Genomic DNA, 16,924 nt, shown 5'->3' with positions numbered 1-16,924 from the left:
TACGTTGCATCCTATCAAGGATAGTATTGTAAGTTATGAACTGAGTGCTCCACCCCAGATATGACAACAGAATTCCAACCTTGGCAGAATTTATATGTTGTATAGTTGTAATAAAGTCTCAGAGTTAAAGAAGGAAAATGATGTTCTTGGTTCTTTCGGTAAAGTCACGTAGAAGGGAAATAATAAAATTGTAAAAATAAAGCATAATACATTTTATTTGTATTACTTTATTATTTCCCTTCTACGTGACTTTACCGAAAGAACCAAGAAGATTAATCCCTGCAGTCACGAAAGCTTTAAATCGAAAAGGAAAATGATGTTAAGCTTATTCAATCACTCCTTAACCAAATTAGACATAGACAATTGATCTGAGCCACAAAGCTCTTTTTACAAGTGTCCAGACCAAGCTGGTCGGCAATGACAGTTGTCTGAGGAATTTGTATGGGTGGAAAAATACATAAACTTGAACAATAACCACATAAAATAGAAAAGGGAGCATAGCAATACTAAACAATTTACACAAACGATACTTACAAATTCAGTTGCCAAATCAGTAGCAAATAATTTATAGTTTAGCCATTCCGTGACAAGCACCCCACAAATAAAAAATCGGCCCCTGCCTCACGTTCCAACTCTGTTATGTGCCTGATTAATCTTGTTCTAAATTAATCACCCAATCATTCTTTCGTGGAAGGCAGTGGGGTGACAAGAGGGGGCGACAAAAAGGATAGTTTGAGAGACAGGAACAGGCACGAAAGAACATTTAACCAGGTCACGTTGCCAGCCAGGAGTCATTTAATTAAATATCACAGAGAAATAGAACCCCGATCATAAGCTCATATGGCAACATAAGTCAGTGAGTGAAGTAGTTTATTTTTGGTAAGGTCCATTAAGCCAATAAGCTCTTTGTCAAAACGGCTGAGCATGTGACATGAGAAGAGAGGGTTCACGTAGGTTGCAGAGAACAAAGCAGGAACATTTTTATATACATGACTAATAAATAATAATTACAATACTACTTACAATGGAAATCTAGTAAGGCAGGGTGGAATGTTGACTCCCCTCCATCCATGCATCCCTCCATACATATATCTATCCACCTATCCGTATATTCCTCCCTCCCACGATCATTCCCTTCCGTGACCTCCGCTGTTCAGAGGAGAGGTTAAGATCACTGCCATAATGGAAAGGAATCGAGTTGCTGCAAAATGACTGTGTCCTGTCACCCGCGAATACCTAACCCCCAACCCGACCACACTCTCTCCCTCCAACCCCCCTGCCATGTCCCTGGTAGAATAGGGGTAACGAAGGCACTCTAGTCCCTTGATCACTGCTGCCCTCTAACAGCACAAAGGGAGGGGCGGGGGGGGGCATTGTGAGGGGGCAATGGGGGAAGAGACAGTGGAGGAGGCATTGGGAGGGAACAGAGGGGGCTTTGGGGGGGAAAGACACGGGGTAATGGAGGTGGGTGGGGGGTCATTGACGCAATTGGGGGTCATAGAGATAGATTGGGTGGGGGTCTGGGTATTTTGCTTTAAAACCACACCACGGGGTAGTGCAAACACTCCCAGTCCTCTACCCCTGGGTGAGTGTGGGATGTGTGTGTGGTTGGGTGTGGGTGTATGTGGAGTGAGTGTGGTTTCAGTGTGGGTTGAGTGTGTGATGTGAAGGAGTGAGTGTGGTGTGATGGAGGTGAGTGTGGGGTGATAGGCGCTCTCTAACAGCACTTACCCCAACATAGTGTGTGTATTTAGTGGTTCCATTGGTATACATGTAGGGTGAGGGTAGTGTGAGTGTGGTGTGTGTTATGAAGGGATGAGTTAGTGTGGTTTCAGTGTGGGTTGAGTGTGTGATGTGAAGGAGTGTGGTGTGATGGAGGTGAGTGTGGGGTGATAGGCGCTCTCTAACAGCACTTACCCCAACATAGTGTTTGTATTTAGTGGTTCCATTGGTATACATGTAGGGTAAGGGTCGTGTGAGTGTGGTGTGTGTTATGAAGGGATGAGTTAGTAGAATTTTCCTGGTAGGATGGGGATGGTTTAGTTTTATTTGTAAGTTTTTGGGTGATTTGTTTACCTTTCTCGTACTTTGCACTACTGTCGTGTTTTTGTGTTGTTTGTTTTTGTAACGTTCTTACTCGCCCCTACTGGGCATGTGAAACAGAGCTTTACAGCTCATCGGATTTCTCCTGTATAAATATTCTGATAGTGGGCAAGGTAGTGGAGAAAATGAGTGTGAGATGTGCTGGCTAACAGCACTTGCCCCCAGTGTGTACTGCTCGCATTGGAATCTTTCTCTTTTATGTACAGTATAAACATTATGTGGATGTATATTTGTACGTGTATATACTGCATGTATATGTGTGTGTTTTGTGTTATATCTGTCAGAAGGGAGCTGTAGTGTAGCGGTTAGCGCGCTGCACTACGAACCCGGCAACCCAGGTCTGATTCCCAATCACGGCCAACACCAGTGACGATTATCTGAACTGGTCATGGGCCTCCCCTAGGTCAACTCGGCCTCAAATGAGTACCCGGTGCAGTGTGTAAAAACATAGCCACTGGGGAAACGAAAGCAGTCAGACGTGATGTTGTCCATCCATCCCTTTGTGTGCTGTGCCAGCCTTCATAGGTGCTCACTAACAGCACTTTCCTTAACAGTCTGTTAAGGCTATATGGGGGATTTTGTCTTTGTGTTATAAAAATGTATATCATTGTGGAACGGTGAGTGATGGAAAAGGCTATGAAAGACCTTCATCCAGCAGAGGACTGATCATGGCTGATTTGTGTGTGTGTGTGCAGGCTGTACTGGTCCTGCCCTCCTTGCATCACCTGTGACCTGACCAAGAAAATAAGGTGAGACCGGTTCGAATCCAGGATAGCGTATTTTTCTTGTTCACTCACAGCTTTATAATCACGACTCCTCATCACGCACACCTGATATTGATAACAGCGTTGGTGATTACGAAGCTGCTTTTTCTACTCCGCTGTTGCTCCTGTTCGGATGATAGTGTCACTGCTGATGATGCCAAACATGATTTTGACGACTGATTATGACACTGATGCTGCTTATAAATCTAACTTTTAAATAATTTGCAGCACCTTGTCAACCCATGCCATATCGATCATGGGGGTGTTTAACCATACTTCACCAGACTGGTCAATCAGGGCTGTTGGTAAAGTGGTGGAAAAGAGTCCCAGAATCGGTTCAGATAGCACGCGTCACAGAAGTTAGCCATGCCCAGGACGTCCATATCGCAGTGCGTCTACCACTGTGCCACTGCTCCACCCTTTGCTCTTTATGATGATGGTGCTTGTTGTTACTAATCATGATGATGATGATGATACGAACAATGATGCACACGCGCCCGCAAGGGTGGGTAACCTAGAGACGTGGAAGCCCTCCCGAAATGTGAAATTCACTCAATTATTGAACGCACGTCCAGATATAATTAAATCAGAATTAATTTAAAAAAATGTATTGTGAGCCATCAATCAAAACAAAGAAAAGTCAAGTAAAAAAAGTTAATATTGACTGCATTTTTCTATGAAGACACTATCTGATCTGTAGAGGTAGACTTTCATAGGGTAGGGACCACAAATTCAAAATCTCGAGCACTTGAGTTTTTCACTGGACTCTGGGTACCTCTAGCAATTACTTCAACAAAATAAACTTGAAACTTGATGTCACTGGAGCGGAGTAAGATATGGGGTTCAAAGCCATGAGGCTCATGTGGATAACCCAATCCCTGATCGTGTAACGTCTTGCGTAGGTCAGTAAAATTACCTGTAAGATGCTTTGACACTGCAGGCCACAAAGTATGGGCCTGACATGGCATTATCGAGGTAAACCAGTCAGCAGAGGTCACAACCGGGTACCCGATACCCGTACCCTACCCGATACCCGGCTACCCGGGTACGGGTACCCGTTTGCGACCCTGGTGCGGCCGGGTACGTGTACGGGTAAGGAATCAAAACCCGTTTGCGACCTCTGCCAGTCAGCAATCTAGCCGTTACATTCTGCACTAGCTGAAAGTGGTGAATATTGCCCCCCCCCCTCCACCCTTTATCACAGGACATATTATATTAAATAAGCCCCCAGGGAAATATTTGCCTCCAAGGCATAAAAAGGTCAAGGCGGGCAGTCACACAAGCGTGGAATCAACGTTGGAAGATTATGAGGTAGGGCGGGATGTTTAATCCGGGTGATATTAATCAGATGGTAAATCGAGGTCTTGATGATGATGATGAACATGATGTCGATGATGATGCACACCCCCAGCAAGGATGGCTGACCTGTCAGAGTTCGGAGAGGCGGCGCCCTACCTGCGCAAGTCGGATAAGGAGCGTCTGGAGGCACAGACGCGGCCCTTCGACATGAAGAAGAACGTCTTCGTCAATCACCCCAAAGTCGAGTTCATCAAGGCCCTCGTGCAGAGCGTGGAGGATGGAAAATACACCGTGGAGACGGCGGATGGCGAAGTGAGCTCTGCACACGCGCATGGACACACACCCATAGATGTCCGCAGAAGCAGAAACACATATATGTAATACACTTAGGTACAAACACACACACATGCATATATATATTATAATTATTTTATCATGTTTTATTTTTATTATTTTATTATTTCCCTTCTACGTGACTTTACCGAAAGAACCAAGAAGATGAATCCCTGCAGTCACGAAAGCTTTAAATCGAAAAATACACATAGATATGTATGTTGAACTTCTTTCGCACCGTACGTTGCCAACCGTGATAATCTGAGGTGCATATACACAGGTATGCACTTAGATACATATATATACATACAGACATGCCCTTAGATTACTATAATGTGCTTTTCTCTGGTATTTAGTCATGCTACTGCTTGACTACAATTTGGAAAGAAACATGTTGCTGCCAATATTTTAACGAGAACTAAGAAATATGAACATATTGCTCATTTGGGATACTTGCACTGGCTTCCGAGCTGGTGCAAGATTGATTGCAAGGTGCTGCTTCTGACATATTAAGCTCTACATGAACACGGTTTCCCCCGCCTACCTAAAACAATTGTTGACTCCATGTCCCGAGTCGGCCTCTTACAGCACAGCTTGCAGTTGTGCTCATGATCCAAATGGTTGGAGTACATTTGCCGATTGAGCCCATAAACTGTAGAATAACTACTATGATAATCAAGTGAGGATACCTTTGAAACTAAGACAAAACACTCGTGTCGATGATACAGCATTCGTAGTCTTGTAAAACACATTCCTGCGGAGCGAGCTGGTAGGAACGTTGGGTTGCTCGGTCAATGGCCAGGGTCAACGGCGGCGTGGTGTATTCCGTAAATATGCCCGACTGTGAGGGCGGGCACAAGCCGGCGTGAGTAGGTTAAACGTTGAGTTTTATAAGGACACCACGGGGTGACCAGCCCCTCCCCACCTAGCCCCACCCCTCCCACCCCCCACCCAGCCCCACCCCACCCTCCCCACCCAACCAGCCCCTCCCCACCCTCCCCACCCAGCCCCTCCCTCCCCACCCAGCCCCTCCCTGCACGACGGACACAATAATTCCCTGTGGGCTGGTGTAACCACGTTCATATCAGTATTATATTGTATTTATTGCGTTTTCTGATTTAAGACATTGTAATTTATTAAATATTTCCACTTCTTAAAGATCCTTTCATGAAAGGCACAATGCAAAAATAAAGATGGATCCTTATTTTCTTTTTAAATACAGCGCCTTTACTCGAGGTGCTTAACATAGTTAAAAAAACAGTTACAAAATAGAATGATTTCGATCAGTTTTCTTCATCACTAGGCCCACACGGGCAACTCGCAGCCCCTGGTGGCCTCTAGCGCGGCCATTAATCAGGGGCGGTTTCTTCATTAGGGCGATTGGGCGACGCACCACCAATGTCATTCAACCACAGAGTCACGCTAGCCGTCACTGTGCCGCTGGATATAGTCCAATCAGCGTCATGCTACGTTCTGTGGAGTACCGCCTCTTTTTGGGCGATTTCCCTCCAGCTGAGAATCGCCCCGAGTGGTCCCATAGACTTACATTCAAAGATGTTTTTTTTTCGAACGGGGGCGCTGCAATGCATTCTCTATGGGTTCCGGGAGGGCTCGCCCTAACGTGCTTACGTCATCATACGTGCTTACGTCATCATACGTAAGCACGTTTCATCCAACAATATAATTTGTCGCCACCTAGTGGAATCTTTAATAAAATAAACCTGAGTGGTTTGTTTTAATAGTGAGTATAGAAACAAACAAGATGTATTGTAAGAGTCACTTTATTTTTCATTAATATTAAAGAAGTGAAGTTGCCTTTACATGCTTAAGCTGTTAATTTATCCATTGCATGGGTGGACCTTATCCTTATCAATCATCCAGACATTTGCCCCCCCTGAGAGATTTTGCAGGAGCCGCCACTGCCATTAATGTACGGCCCCCGACAATACACCAATGTGAAAACACCCCCCGTTATGTTGTCAAACCCCAATCGTTTCAAATGTGTGGCGGCCTTCACACTGATGATGTCTTATCAGCGAAAGTGGCCCCCCGCTGAAAATTAGTGAAGAACACTGATTTAAATAGCAAAGGCATGCAAGGGTTGAGGAATGAGTAACCGCAATTAGAGGGCATTTAGGGGTCACGAAATGGTTGCTACTTGATATAGACATATATACACGCAGATGTTCACATATAGACAAAGACACAAACACACGTTTCTTCCATGACTGTGCACGCAGACGGTCGTCGTGAAGGACGTGGACGTGATGCAAATGAATCCGCCCAAGTTCGACAAGATCGAGGACATGGCCATGCTGACCTTCCTCAACGAGCCGTCCGTGCTGTTCAACCTCAAAGAGCGTTACGCGGCATGGATGATCTACGTGAGTGCCTCGATATTAGCATATTGTCCGGATTTTAAGATGCTCTGGAAAGTTGAAGCACCCGAAAACCATAAAATTATAAAAGTCTGGTCATACACACCACATTATAAGTGGCACCCCTAACTTTTGCTTTAAAATGCAGGGAAAAATTTGTTATAATGATCTGAGAAATATAGTATTTATGAATAAATAAAGGGGAGTCAGTCGAATCATTCCACTGAGGTATGAGCCTCAGTGGGATGATTTATAGATTGATTGATTAGAGAGAGGGTCATTAGATCTCAGTGGGGTAACCGACCCCCAGGAACAGGTTTGCTAATTTACTGAGCATTTATGTAAGGATTGCTTGAATAGAGGTCTCGGGAAATCCAACAGGACCGACATCTCTGAATTATTGACCTCATCATAGCATACGATGCCATCAAGAGGCGAGGACTATGATTTATTTTTTTCTCTTTCAGGGATACTGATCCTATGCTAATAATCATTAAGAACCTCTATGGTGAGCAGACCCAAGTAAAGCTTCGTGGCTAGGAGTCAGAGACACTTGCAGATCACCTTGGGGTGTCGTCTGCCTCCTTCACTATTTAAAACCTTATTTGACTACATAGTTAGAGCTTTCCATGGCTGAAAAAATTGGCTTTTTATTGGCTGTTCCAGAGGAATTTGCATCTGGTACAGATACAAAGGGAGGCTAATTGATGCCTCGGTGCCTTCAAGGGATGGCTCCCTACTTTTCAACCAGGTTATTTACAGGGATTATCTGGTAGTTGCTGCTCACTTTAAGAACTAGTTTTAGACTGCTGTTGAACGTAGGATTTAAAATCAGCCCCACTAAAACAAAGCACTTGCCTGATTATGTTATGTCATCAACACTCCACATCAACTCTCCATGAGCAATCGGGCAGTTGTGGAGACAGTGGAGGAGTGTGCTCATGACCAGTTCCTAGTCAGAAGCAAAGACTATGCTCATTACCAGTTCCGGGTTGGAAGCGTTGATTTAGTCGAGCAGCATTATATTCCTTCGATACTTCACATGGCATCAAAGTGTACCGAGTCTGGCACAAGTGCTATGGTGACATCATCACCATATTGTGGCGAATGGTGGCTGTTGTTGTCTATCTGCGTATCTGTATGGTCCATGCAGACGTACTCGGGGCTGTTCTGTGTCACGGTGAACCCCTACAAGTGGCTGCCCGTGTACAGCTCGCAGTGCGTAAACGCGTACCGGGGCAAGAAACGGCAGGAGGCCCCTCCACACATCTTCTCCATCTCTGACAATGCATACCAGTACATGCTTTCGGGTACGTGTACACACAAACACATATACACCAGCACATGCCCATGGGTATGTGTACACACAACACATTCAAAGACACCTGCAAATGTTCACATTGTTGCGCAGTACGTCTGTCTGCCAGTCCCTATACGTGCGCCATCCACCTATCTGTGAATATTTACCGAAAAACCTGTACACTCTCCTGTCGATTTATCTGTCTTACCGTCTCTCTGGTTTACATTCCACAGACAGAGAAAATCAGTCAGTTCTGATCACGTGAGTTTCAAAATAGCGCAAAGGGCACACTTTGAGTTGTGGGAAATTCTTGGGTGTAATGTCTGTCTCTCTGGCCATTGGAAACCATATTGAGGCTTCAGAAACTCGGCATGCCTGGAAAGATGATTTTGAATAATCTTTGCCAGAACCTTTCTGGGCACACTGACAAGATAAATGCCCGAGTAGTTGATACAATAAGTATGGTCCTCCTTTTTAAAAAGGGGGACCATCAAGGCATCTGTTAAATCCTGTGGAATCGGCCCTGTGTTCCAGACAGTTGTAATGCTATCATGTAGAACAGCCAGCACAAAATTACCACCCTCAGCAAGCAATGATAAGATTCTCGCTTGCAATCTTATCAGCTAACCGAGAGCAGGCTATTTTGGGTTTGAATGGGGTCCTAAGTAGATGTCCACCATCGCAGTGGAAGAATGGCAGACGCATCTTACAAGTGACAAGCCAATGGCCAGTTGGCAAGGGCATGGGCCCGCATTCACTGTTAGACCGAGTCCTCAATATGGGTGGATGAATCAATGAGAGAAAGGCCAAGAACCGTTCCCATGGCAGTAGTGACAAAAGTGATAAGTGTCTTGACTGCTGGTGACAAGTGACAGGAGCGAATCAGTGAGTGCTTCATCATTAATCAACCTGTTTACATTAAATTCGATCCAGTATAGTGTGGTAGAAATTGTGCTCCATCCCAGATATGATCTTTCGCGAAATATGTACTTTGTATCCAAGTAATAATTATAGGCATTTTAAGAAGTCTTTGACATGCAAAAAAAGCAAAGCTTCTTCAATGTCTGGGTCTGTCTGCCTGTCTGTGTTTACCTCACCCCTGCCTGCCTCTCCACCACCAGAACTCCCTCCAACCCTCTCCTAAATAACCTCTTCAACTTTGCCTTCCAACCCCCTTAATTGCTTCTTTTATCCCTCCCTTGCTCGGTGTTTCCCATTCCTTTCCACCGTTACCTAATTCTTCACTCTGAGCCATTTGTTACATTACGGGTGGATTACAAATGTGAGTTCTTGTTTTATTTCTGCTTGTATCCGTCGCTGTGATGGACAGTGGCGAGTCTGGAGCGGGGAAAACTGTGAACACGAAACGTGTCATCCAGTACTTCGCGTCCATCGCTGCAGCAGGAACTAAGCGTGACGCTAGCAAGGTGAGGAGAGGGATAGACACGGGAAGACATGAGGGGGAGACGTAGGGTCACAAGACTACACAGGGAGGCACGGAGAAATATGAAAAACATAGGGAGACATGAGGGGAAAATGTATATAATGGAGACTGTCCTTTTCACAGGTACCTAAGAAATAATAATTATGGGTAGAAGCAAATAAAAGCAGAATTCAATTATGTCGCTACATACACACACAATATTTTAGTCCGTCATCAGGATCTACAAACCAATATTATCCCACAGCATGTTTAACCAGGAAAACCCTCGACTGATTTCGACCTCCTGGGTATCATCAGCAATCAGGCTTGTTAAACAAATGTTTCTGGCTTAGCAGATGCTATTGGCAAGGTTACAAAAAGCACAAGTTTTTGTGCAAATAATAATGGCTTTTTTATCCAGTAAAGCGTCACTAGCCTCAACTCACGTTCAGAAGGGTGCTGCTCAATTGGGATTTTTGGCCAATTCCATTTATGAGAAACCCACTACACATACCAACACTGCTGTGATCTTCACAGGGAACCCTGGAGGATCAAATCGTCTCAGCCAACCCTGCACTGGAGGCCTTCGGCAATGCGAAGACACTCAGGAACGACAACTCCTCCCGATTCGTGAGTCTCTCTGATAGGGTTGACACCTGTCGTGACCACTTGATTCTGCCCTTGTTAATGACCTTCAACCTGACGCACGACCCCTTCCCCTCTCAGTGTGCCACCATGTAATGCATTCGTATTTGTGTGTGCGTGCTATTTATCCGTCCGTCCTCCTGGCAGTAGCGTAACTAGCGTGGGGGCAAGGGGTGCCTTTCCACCCCCCGCCCGCCCACCCACCCGCCCGCCCTATAGCCAAAGCTACGAGTTGAAGTCCCCTTGACAACCACCATAAGATGTTTTCAACAGTGTCAAATATTAAACTTATTTAAAACACGGTTTAAATGAAAACAATATTTTACGAAAATGCCTTTAGTTACGTTCCACATTTTATTTTTATTTAATTATAGCAGGCACATAATATTGCAGGGCCACTACAGAGCTGTAGTGGCTGCATTTTCCGAAGGCGGAGCACCACGACGGCGTTAAATGTTCGAGACGGTGAGCATAAGGATGTGATTAGACAAGAGGAGCCAAGATATATAGCCTAGGTACAACCAAGGGGGACAAATCACTGCTTCGTGCTCCTTCTCATTTCCTCTGCAGCTCTCCCCTTCTGCTCATCCTCCACCGACTCTATGTGCTAGCGTGAAGGCGTGGTGCTAAACACACCAAACCCCTCGTGCGCTGTTCTGAACTTCATAGGTGCTCACTGTTAAAGGTTACACCGGGAATCTTTATATTGTTGTGTGCGTGTCCAGGGAAAATTTATCCGCATTCACTTCGGAACGACTGGAAAACTGGCGTCCGCCGACATTGAAACCTGTGAGTCCATGCGGTTCCATCAAGGATCTTTCTCACACTGTCGGAACTATTGATGCCCAAACCCCTCCCTATTTTCTGCTTGACTGTACACCTGTCTTTACGTTTGTCTTATCTGCGTTAACTGTCTTTCTTTCCATCAGATCTGTTGGAGAAATCTCGTGTTACGTTCCAGCTCAAGGCTGAACGCAACTACCACATCTTCTACCAGATCCTGAGCCAGAGGAAACCTGAGCTCCTGGGTACAAACAACAACACGACCACTACCACTATCATTCTCACCACCACCATTGTCACCATTATTCACTCTTTCTGCTCTATCCTCTCTCTCCTCACTTCCCTCTCCCCCTCTCTCTCCCTTCTCTCCTGTCCCCAGAAATGCTGCTGGTGACCACCAACCCGTACGATTACTCCTTCATCAGCCAGGGCCAGGTCACCGTGGCTGGAATGGATGACGGAGACGAGCTCATGGCTACGGATGTGAGCTTCCTCCTCTTCCTCATTTTATCCACCCGAGAGGATGATTAGTTGCTTTATCTGCCTGTCCTCCTTCTCATTCTCATCTCCTCTGCAGCTCCCCACCCCCATTATTCTTCTCCTCCTCCTGGTGGGTGATGATGTTGATGGGTGGTAGTGGTGGTGGTGGTGATGATGATTGCACCTCTCCCCAGAGTGCCTTCGACATCCTGGGCTTCACAGCGGAGGAGAAAGCGAGCGTGTACAAGCTGACGGGAGCCATCATGCACTTCGGCAACATGCACTTCAAGCAGAAGCAGCGAGAGGAACAAGCGGAGGCAGACGGCACTGAGGGTATGGAAGCGCGCGGGGACAAATGGGACGTGAGGATATGCGGGGACACGCATATCTGCACTGGGAACGCCTGGGAATTCCCCAGGAGGAGCTAGTCTGTCGCCAGGGAAAGGGTGTTCTGGACCGTCCTACTCAACGTGCTGACTCTGCAACCCTCACCAGGACAAGCGGACTGAGAAACGAATGAACGAACCATATAAGGGCACACTGGGACTCGCTGGAACGGGGGAGACAACAGGGTCATGTGGGCACTTGGGGACACTAAAATTAACAAGAAATATATATTTTTAATGTTACGAAAGCTATCATGAGGAGACTTTACAAATGCCCAGTATGGAACACCCAAGTCCTCAAAGTCATGAGCTGACATTGCACGAGTAAGGTCCTTTGAGCACTGGCGAATGCTTTCAGTAGGGTTCTTGTTTCTAAGTTTTTGGTAACCGATCAATTTGGCTGGTATCCTTAATAGCAAAAATACTTTCTAAGAAAAGTGTTTATATTTAAATGAGTGATCATGACCCTCCCATTACAAATGAATATGATGCGGATAGCACAATTGAGATTTTAAAAAGCCAAAGAGGAACACGTGGGCCTGTGTCTAAAGCAAGGGGGAGTGGTGGCACAGACAGATGGACAGGGCTAATGTACCAACGTTGGAACGTGTTAATAAAAAGACGTGGGGGGGATCTTTGCCTTTGACAGACGCCGACAAAGCGTCGTACCTCATGGGCCTCAACTCGGCCGACCTCATCAAGGGCCTGTGCCACCCCAGGGTCAAGGTCGGCAACGAGTACGTGACCAAGGGTCAGGATGTGCAGCAGGTGGGTGGCTCTGATGACAACTTCCAATGAAAGCGAAACCTCCATTCTGAATACATTGTGACATCATCATTGTCACCACCATGAATTATCATAAAGATCATATCCACGGTTCACCCTCAGCATTTCGTCATGATGATCAAAATGTATGTACTTTTATCACCTGATTCATATAATTGTACTCATCCCCTACTTTCCTGTTATGTGCATCATATTTGTATTGTTTAGTTATGGCTGTTGTATTTTTACCCAGGTCTCCTCTGATTCTCATCTCGTATAAATAAGGACAATAAATTAGGGGTATAATGGGGAGCCCGGGACTCTCTATGCACTTGTCAATTAGGGCTCTTCCTGGCAACTTCCCCACCCTCCCTAACCCCATGGACTTCCGTGCCCCATCAATATATTTACCCACCGGCCGCCACTTCGTCTGTCAGGTGTCCTATTCCATCGGTGCACTGGCAAAGTCCGTGTACGAGAAGATGTTCAACTGGATGGTCGTGCGCATCAACCAGTCACTGGAGACCAAGGCCCCACGACAGCACTTCATCGGTGTGCTGGACATCGCTGGCTTCGAGATCTTCGACGTGAGGACACCACCACCACCACCGCCACCTGCCAGCACCATTTTCATCACCACCATTACTGTCACCAACACTGCCACAACCACCACCACCACCACAGACTCCACCATTATCATCGCCGTCGCAAATGTCACCACCTCCACCATCACCTGTCCGTCCATCAGTCTCTCAGCTCACCATGTCTGTCCATCCATACGTGTGTCCCTCTCCCGGTGTGCAGTTCAACTCATTTGAACAGATCTGCATCAACTTCACCAACGAGAAGTTGCAGCAGTTCTTCAACCACCACATGTTCGTGCTGGAGCAGGAGGAGTACAAGAAGGAGGGCATCGAGTGGGTCTTCATTGATTTCGGCATGGACCTGCAGGCCTGCATCGAGCTCATCGAGAAGGTGGCTGCCGCTGATAATTGATGAAGATTATGGTGATAGTGAAGACACTGCTACTGATGATAATGCAACCACTGATGATGCTTTTGATGCCAATGATGATGATCATTGTGATCATCATCTACAATGATGATTGTAATGATTATCCATCACCACCATGAATAACATGATGACCATGGCAGCATTGATCGTGCTGATAAAGGATGTTAGTGACAATGTAGATGACGATGATCATGGTAAATATTGTGGTGGTAGTGCGGTTGTGAAAGTAGACAATGCTGCTGCTGATAATTATCATGCTGTTCCTCATACTGCAATTGTTACCGCTTCTGCTTCTTTGACCGATGACAATTGGCGACAATATCGATGACCACACCGTTTGCCTGCGTACTCCGTAGCCCATGGGCATCATGTCCATCCTGGAAGAGGAGTGCATGTTCCCCAAGGCGTCCGACCAGAGCTTCAAGGCAAAGCTGTACGACAACCACCTGGGCAAGTCCGCCAACTTCCAGAAGCCGCGCATCGTCAAGGGTAGGCCGGAGGCGCACTTTGCGTTGATGCACTACGCCGGCGTGGTGGACTACAACATCTCGGGTTGGCTCATCAAGAACAAGGACCCGCTCAACGAGACCGTGGTGGGGCTCTATCAGAAGTCTTCACTCAAGCTGCTCTCCGTGCTGTTTATGAACTACGCCGCTGCAGATGCTGGTGAGCAAATTATATCTTGCTTTATTTTACAATGGCTCTGAGTTGGTGAGCGATCATATGAGTGCGATTGAGTAATCGCACTCATTTGATCGCTCACCAACTTGCTCGCTCACTCATTCACCCACACACTCACTCGAACATTCAACCACATACTCAATAACACGAGGAGCCACCATTTGCCACTAAGTGACTGTGACATCAACATAGCGTGTGTATCCAGATCTTAGTGATAAGCAGGATGGACTGTAGGCAGGCGAGGATGAATGTTTTCAAGCTGGCACGAGTGTATATATATTTCGGGTTCCACGTTTCACAAGCAAAAGGAGAAGACAAAGGTAGCTGGAAAGTCTCAAGAGTTGCATGTGCAGAACCAGGGCAGGCATCTTCCACACAGCATTAGGCAGTCCATGAAAATATAATGATGCTCAATTGACTTCAAGTGAGACTTCCGCTAGATATAGTTAAGAGGAGGTTGCGATGAGGGATACGTGCGAGGGATGGATTAGCGTAGTGTAAACTATTTAGAAGTTAGTAACAGAACATAACACAAAATATAATAATAGGGATTTTCCCCTTTTTTCTGGCAACAAAACTGAAACCTTTTTACAAGGATTCATGTCTGCATTGACCACAATACTTGCAGTCAAAATGCAAACAAAAAACATACCATGATAATATATGCATTGTCCTTGAAACTGATTGGTCCACACCAAGGGACGGCCGTCCCTGATTGGTTAATGCAGACATGAATCCTTGTAAAAAGGTTTCAGTTTTGTTGCCAGAAAAAAGGGGAAACCCCCTATTATCATATTTTGGTACTGGCAAAGGAGGTCTAATGATGAGATAACACAAAATAATTGCAGATATAATTAGAAAGAGGGGGTTGTCAAGGGTGGGACACGTGGACAAGGTGGACGAGGGAAGTTAGTGAGATGGGTAGAGACTGGCAGCCAAAAACCAAGCAGAAGCTTCAAGGCATATGGTAGTCATGTGTCGACGTTACACCTCCAACTACAGGAATTGTGGGAAGAGTGATATGACATCGAGATGACCTCCTTGTCCTTAACCTGAAGAAACTGTGTGAAACTCCGTTCTCCCATGCCCCCTTCCTCCGCTGTAGATGCCGCCAAGAAGGGGGGTGCCAAGAAGAAGGGCTCTTCCTTCCAGACGGTGTCAGCTCTGCACAGGGTGAGCAAATCACGGAGATGCGACTGCGTATGTTATTTTTTTGTCGATTGTGCTGTAAGTTCTTCATTGTGTTCATTTTGTGCCGCATATTGTTCTCTATGACGATCAACGGTTTACTCCACATACTGCAAGTTTATTCAATTCAGTTTCTGAGTTTTACTGTGTTGTTCAGCATGGCATCCGACGTTTCACTTCGTGTGCTGGGAGCTTCTTCGTCGTGCTAAACAAACATGTGGTACAACCCAAAATACGTTTAAGAGCTACATAACTTAATTATATTATAATTGTGTAAACATAACTCTGGTATTAGATCAACAACAGGGTGAGGTGATGATAGTGACTGGCACACTGCCCTATGAACCCGGCAACCATTCCTCTTTCTTTTTGACCGTATACTCACTCTCACCCTCGCAGGAGAACCTGAACAAGCTGATGACCAACTTGAGGTCCACGCATCCTCACTTTGTGCGCTGCATCATCCCCAACGAGGAGAAGAAACCAGGTGAGCACACACACCTGTACAGAGATTACCGGTGTAGCCTATGTAGACTTGCTGGGGCAAGTGCTATTCGCGAGCACCTATGATACACACACTGCTTCCTGCGCCCTCCCCCCCCCAATCGCTGTGCCCCCCCCCAGGTGCGATGGACAATGCCCTGGTGATGCACCAGCTGCGTTGTAACGGCGTGCTGGAGGGAATCCGTATCTGCAGGAAGGGATTCCCCAACAGGATCCTCTACGGTGACTTCAAGCAACGGCAAGTCACCATTATCACAAGATACAGCGTCATCATCGTCCCCATCACATGCAGTATCGTCATCAGCAGATGTAGTCTCAGCAACATCAGCATTCTTATTATCAGATGATTTATAAATGTCATCATCATCGTTGTGGTCACTATGAACATCATTGGCAGCCGAATCATTCACGGCGATGAGGATGTCCCTGAATCCAACCACCCCACACACCATACCCCACCCCCTCCACCACCACACAGGTACCGTATCCTGAATCCGAATGCCGTGCCCGAGGGACAGTTCATGGACAGTCGAAAATCGGCTGAGAAGCTCCTGTCCACCCTCGACATCGACCACACGCAGTACAAGTTCGGACACACCAAGGTATGAGAGGGGGCCTCCTCAAATAATGATTATCATCCTTTATTTGCCCAGAAGGGGCCACAATACCTCTTTTCTACTTTACAACCAAGCCACACTGTAGCCATGCCGAGACATCCTGGCACGGCTCAGGTGCCAAGTTGTTTTTCCACCAGAGATCTTTGGGCCATGACACTAATGTCACGCGCAAGAAACGTATAGCGTAAGCATCACACGTTCATTGATGTGCCGGTGTAAAAGTGGTACAAGATTTTACCGCATGACTGCTGTACAATCCTG

General features: G+C 46.2%; 1 protein-coding gene across 1 annotated transcript in view; it reads left to right on the top strand.

Annotated features, from left to right (window-relative positions):
• Window positions 1-1,545: 1,545 nt before the first annotated feature.
• Window positions 1,546-16,924, top strand: part of LOC144736879 (myosin-7-like) — a 33,919-nt gene continuing 18,540 nt past the window's right edge. The window contains exons 1-20 of the mRNA XM_078619535.1: window positions 1,546-1,585; window positions 2,799-2,852; window positions 4,279-4,478; window positions 6,740-6,883; window positions 8,031-8,187; window positions 8,411-8,438; window positions 9,508-9,604; window positions 10,138-10,230; window positions 10,971-11,034; window positions 11,175-11,273; window positions 11,408-11,511; window positions 11,703-11,841; window positions 12,544-12,662; window positions 13,097-13,246; window positions 13,464-13,634; window positions 14,030-14,339; window positions 15,460-15,527; window positions 15,942-16,029; window positions 16,167-16,284; window positions 16,525-16,648. Of these exons, the coding sequence (XP_078475661.1) occupies window positions 4,284-4,478; window positions 6,740-6,883; window positions 8,031-8,187; window positions 8,411-8,438; window positions 9,508-9,604; window positions 10,138-10,230; window positions 10,971-11,034; window positions 11,175-11,273; window positions 11,408-11,511; window positions 11,703-11,841; window positions 12,544-12,662; window positions 13,097-13,246; window positions 13,464-13,634; window positions 14,030-14,339; window positions 15,460-15,527; window positions 15,942-16,029; window positions 16,167-16,284; window positions 16,525-16,648 (2,268 nt within the window). The 5' untranslated portion in view covers window positions 1,546-1,585; window positions 2,799-2,852; window positions 4,279-4,283. The remainder of the gene's footprint in view (window positions 1,586-2,798; window positions 2,853-4,278; window positions 4,479-6,739; window positions 6,884-8,030; window positions 8,188-8,410; window positions 8,439-9,507; window positions 9,605-10,137; window positions 10,231-10,970; window positions 11,035-11,174; window positions 11,274-11,407; window positions 11,512-11,702; window positions 11,842-12,543; window positions 12,663-13,096; window positions 13,247-13,463; window positions 13,635-14,029; window positions 14,340-15,459; window positions 15,528-15,941; window positions 16,030-16,166; window positions 16,285-16,524; window positions 16,649-16,924) is intronic.

This window comes from Lampetra planeri, chromosome 63 (assembly GCF_965212315.1).
Source record: "Lampetra planeri chromosome 63, kcLamPlan1.2.h2, whole genome shotgun sequence".
NCBI classification, from domain to species: Eukaryota; Metazoa; Chordata; class Hyperoartia; order Petromyzontiformes; family Petromyzontidae; genus Lampetra; species Lampetra planeri.
This window is presented reverse-complemented; position numbering and strand designations above follow the sequence as displayed.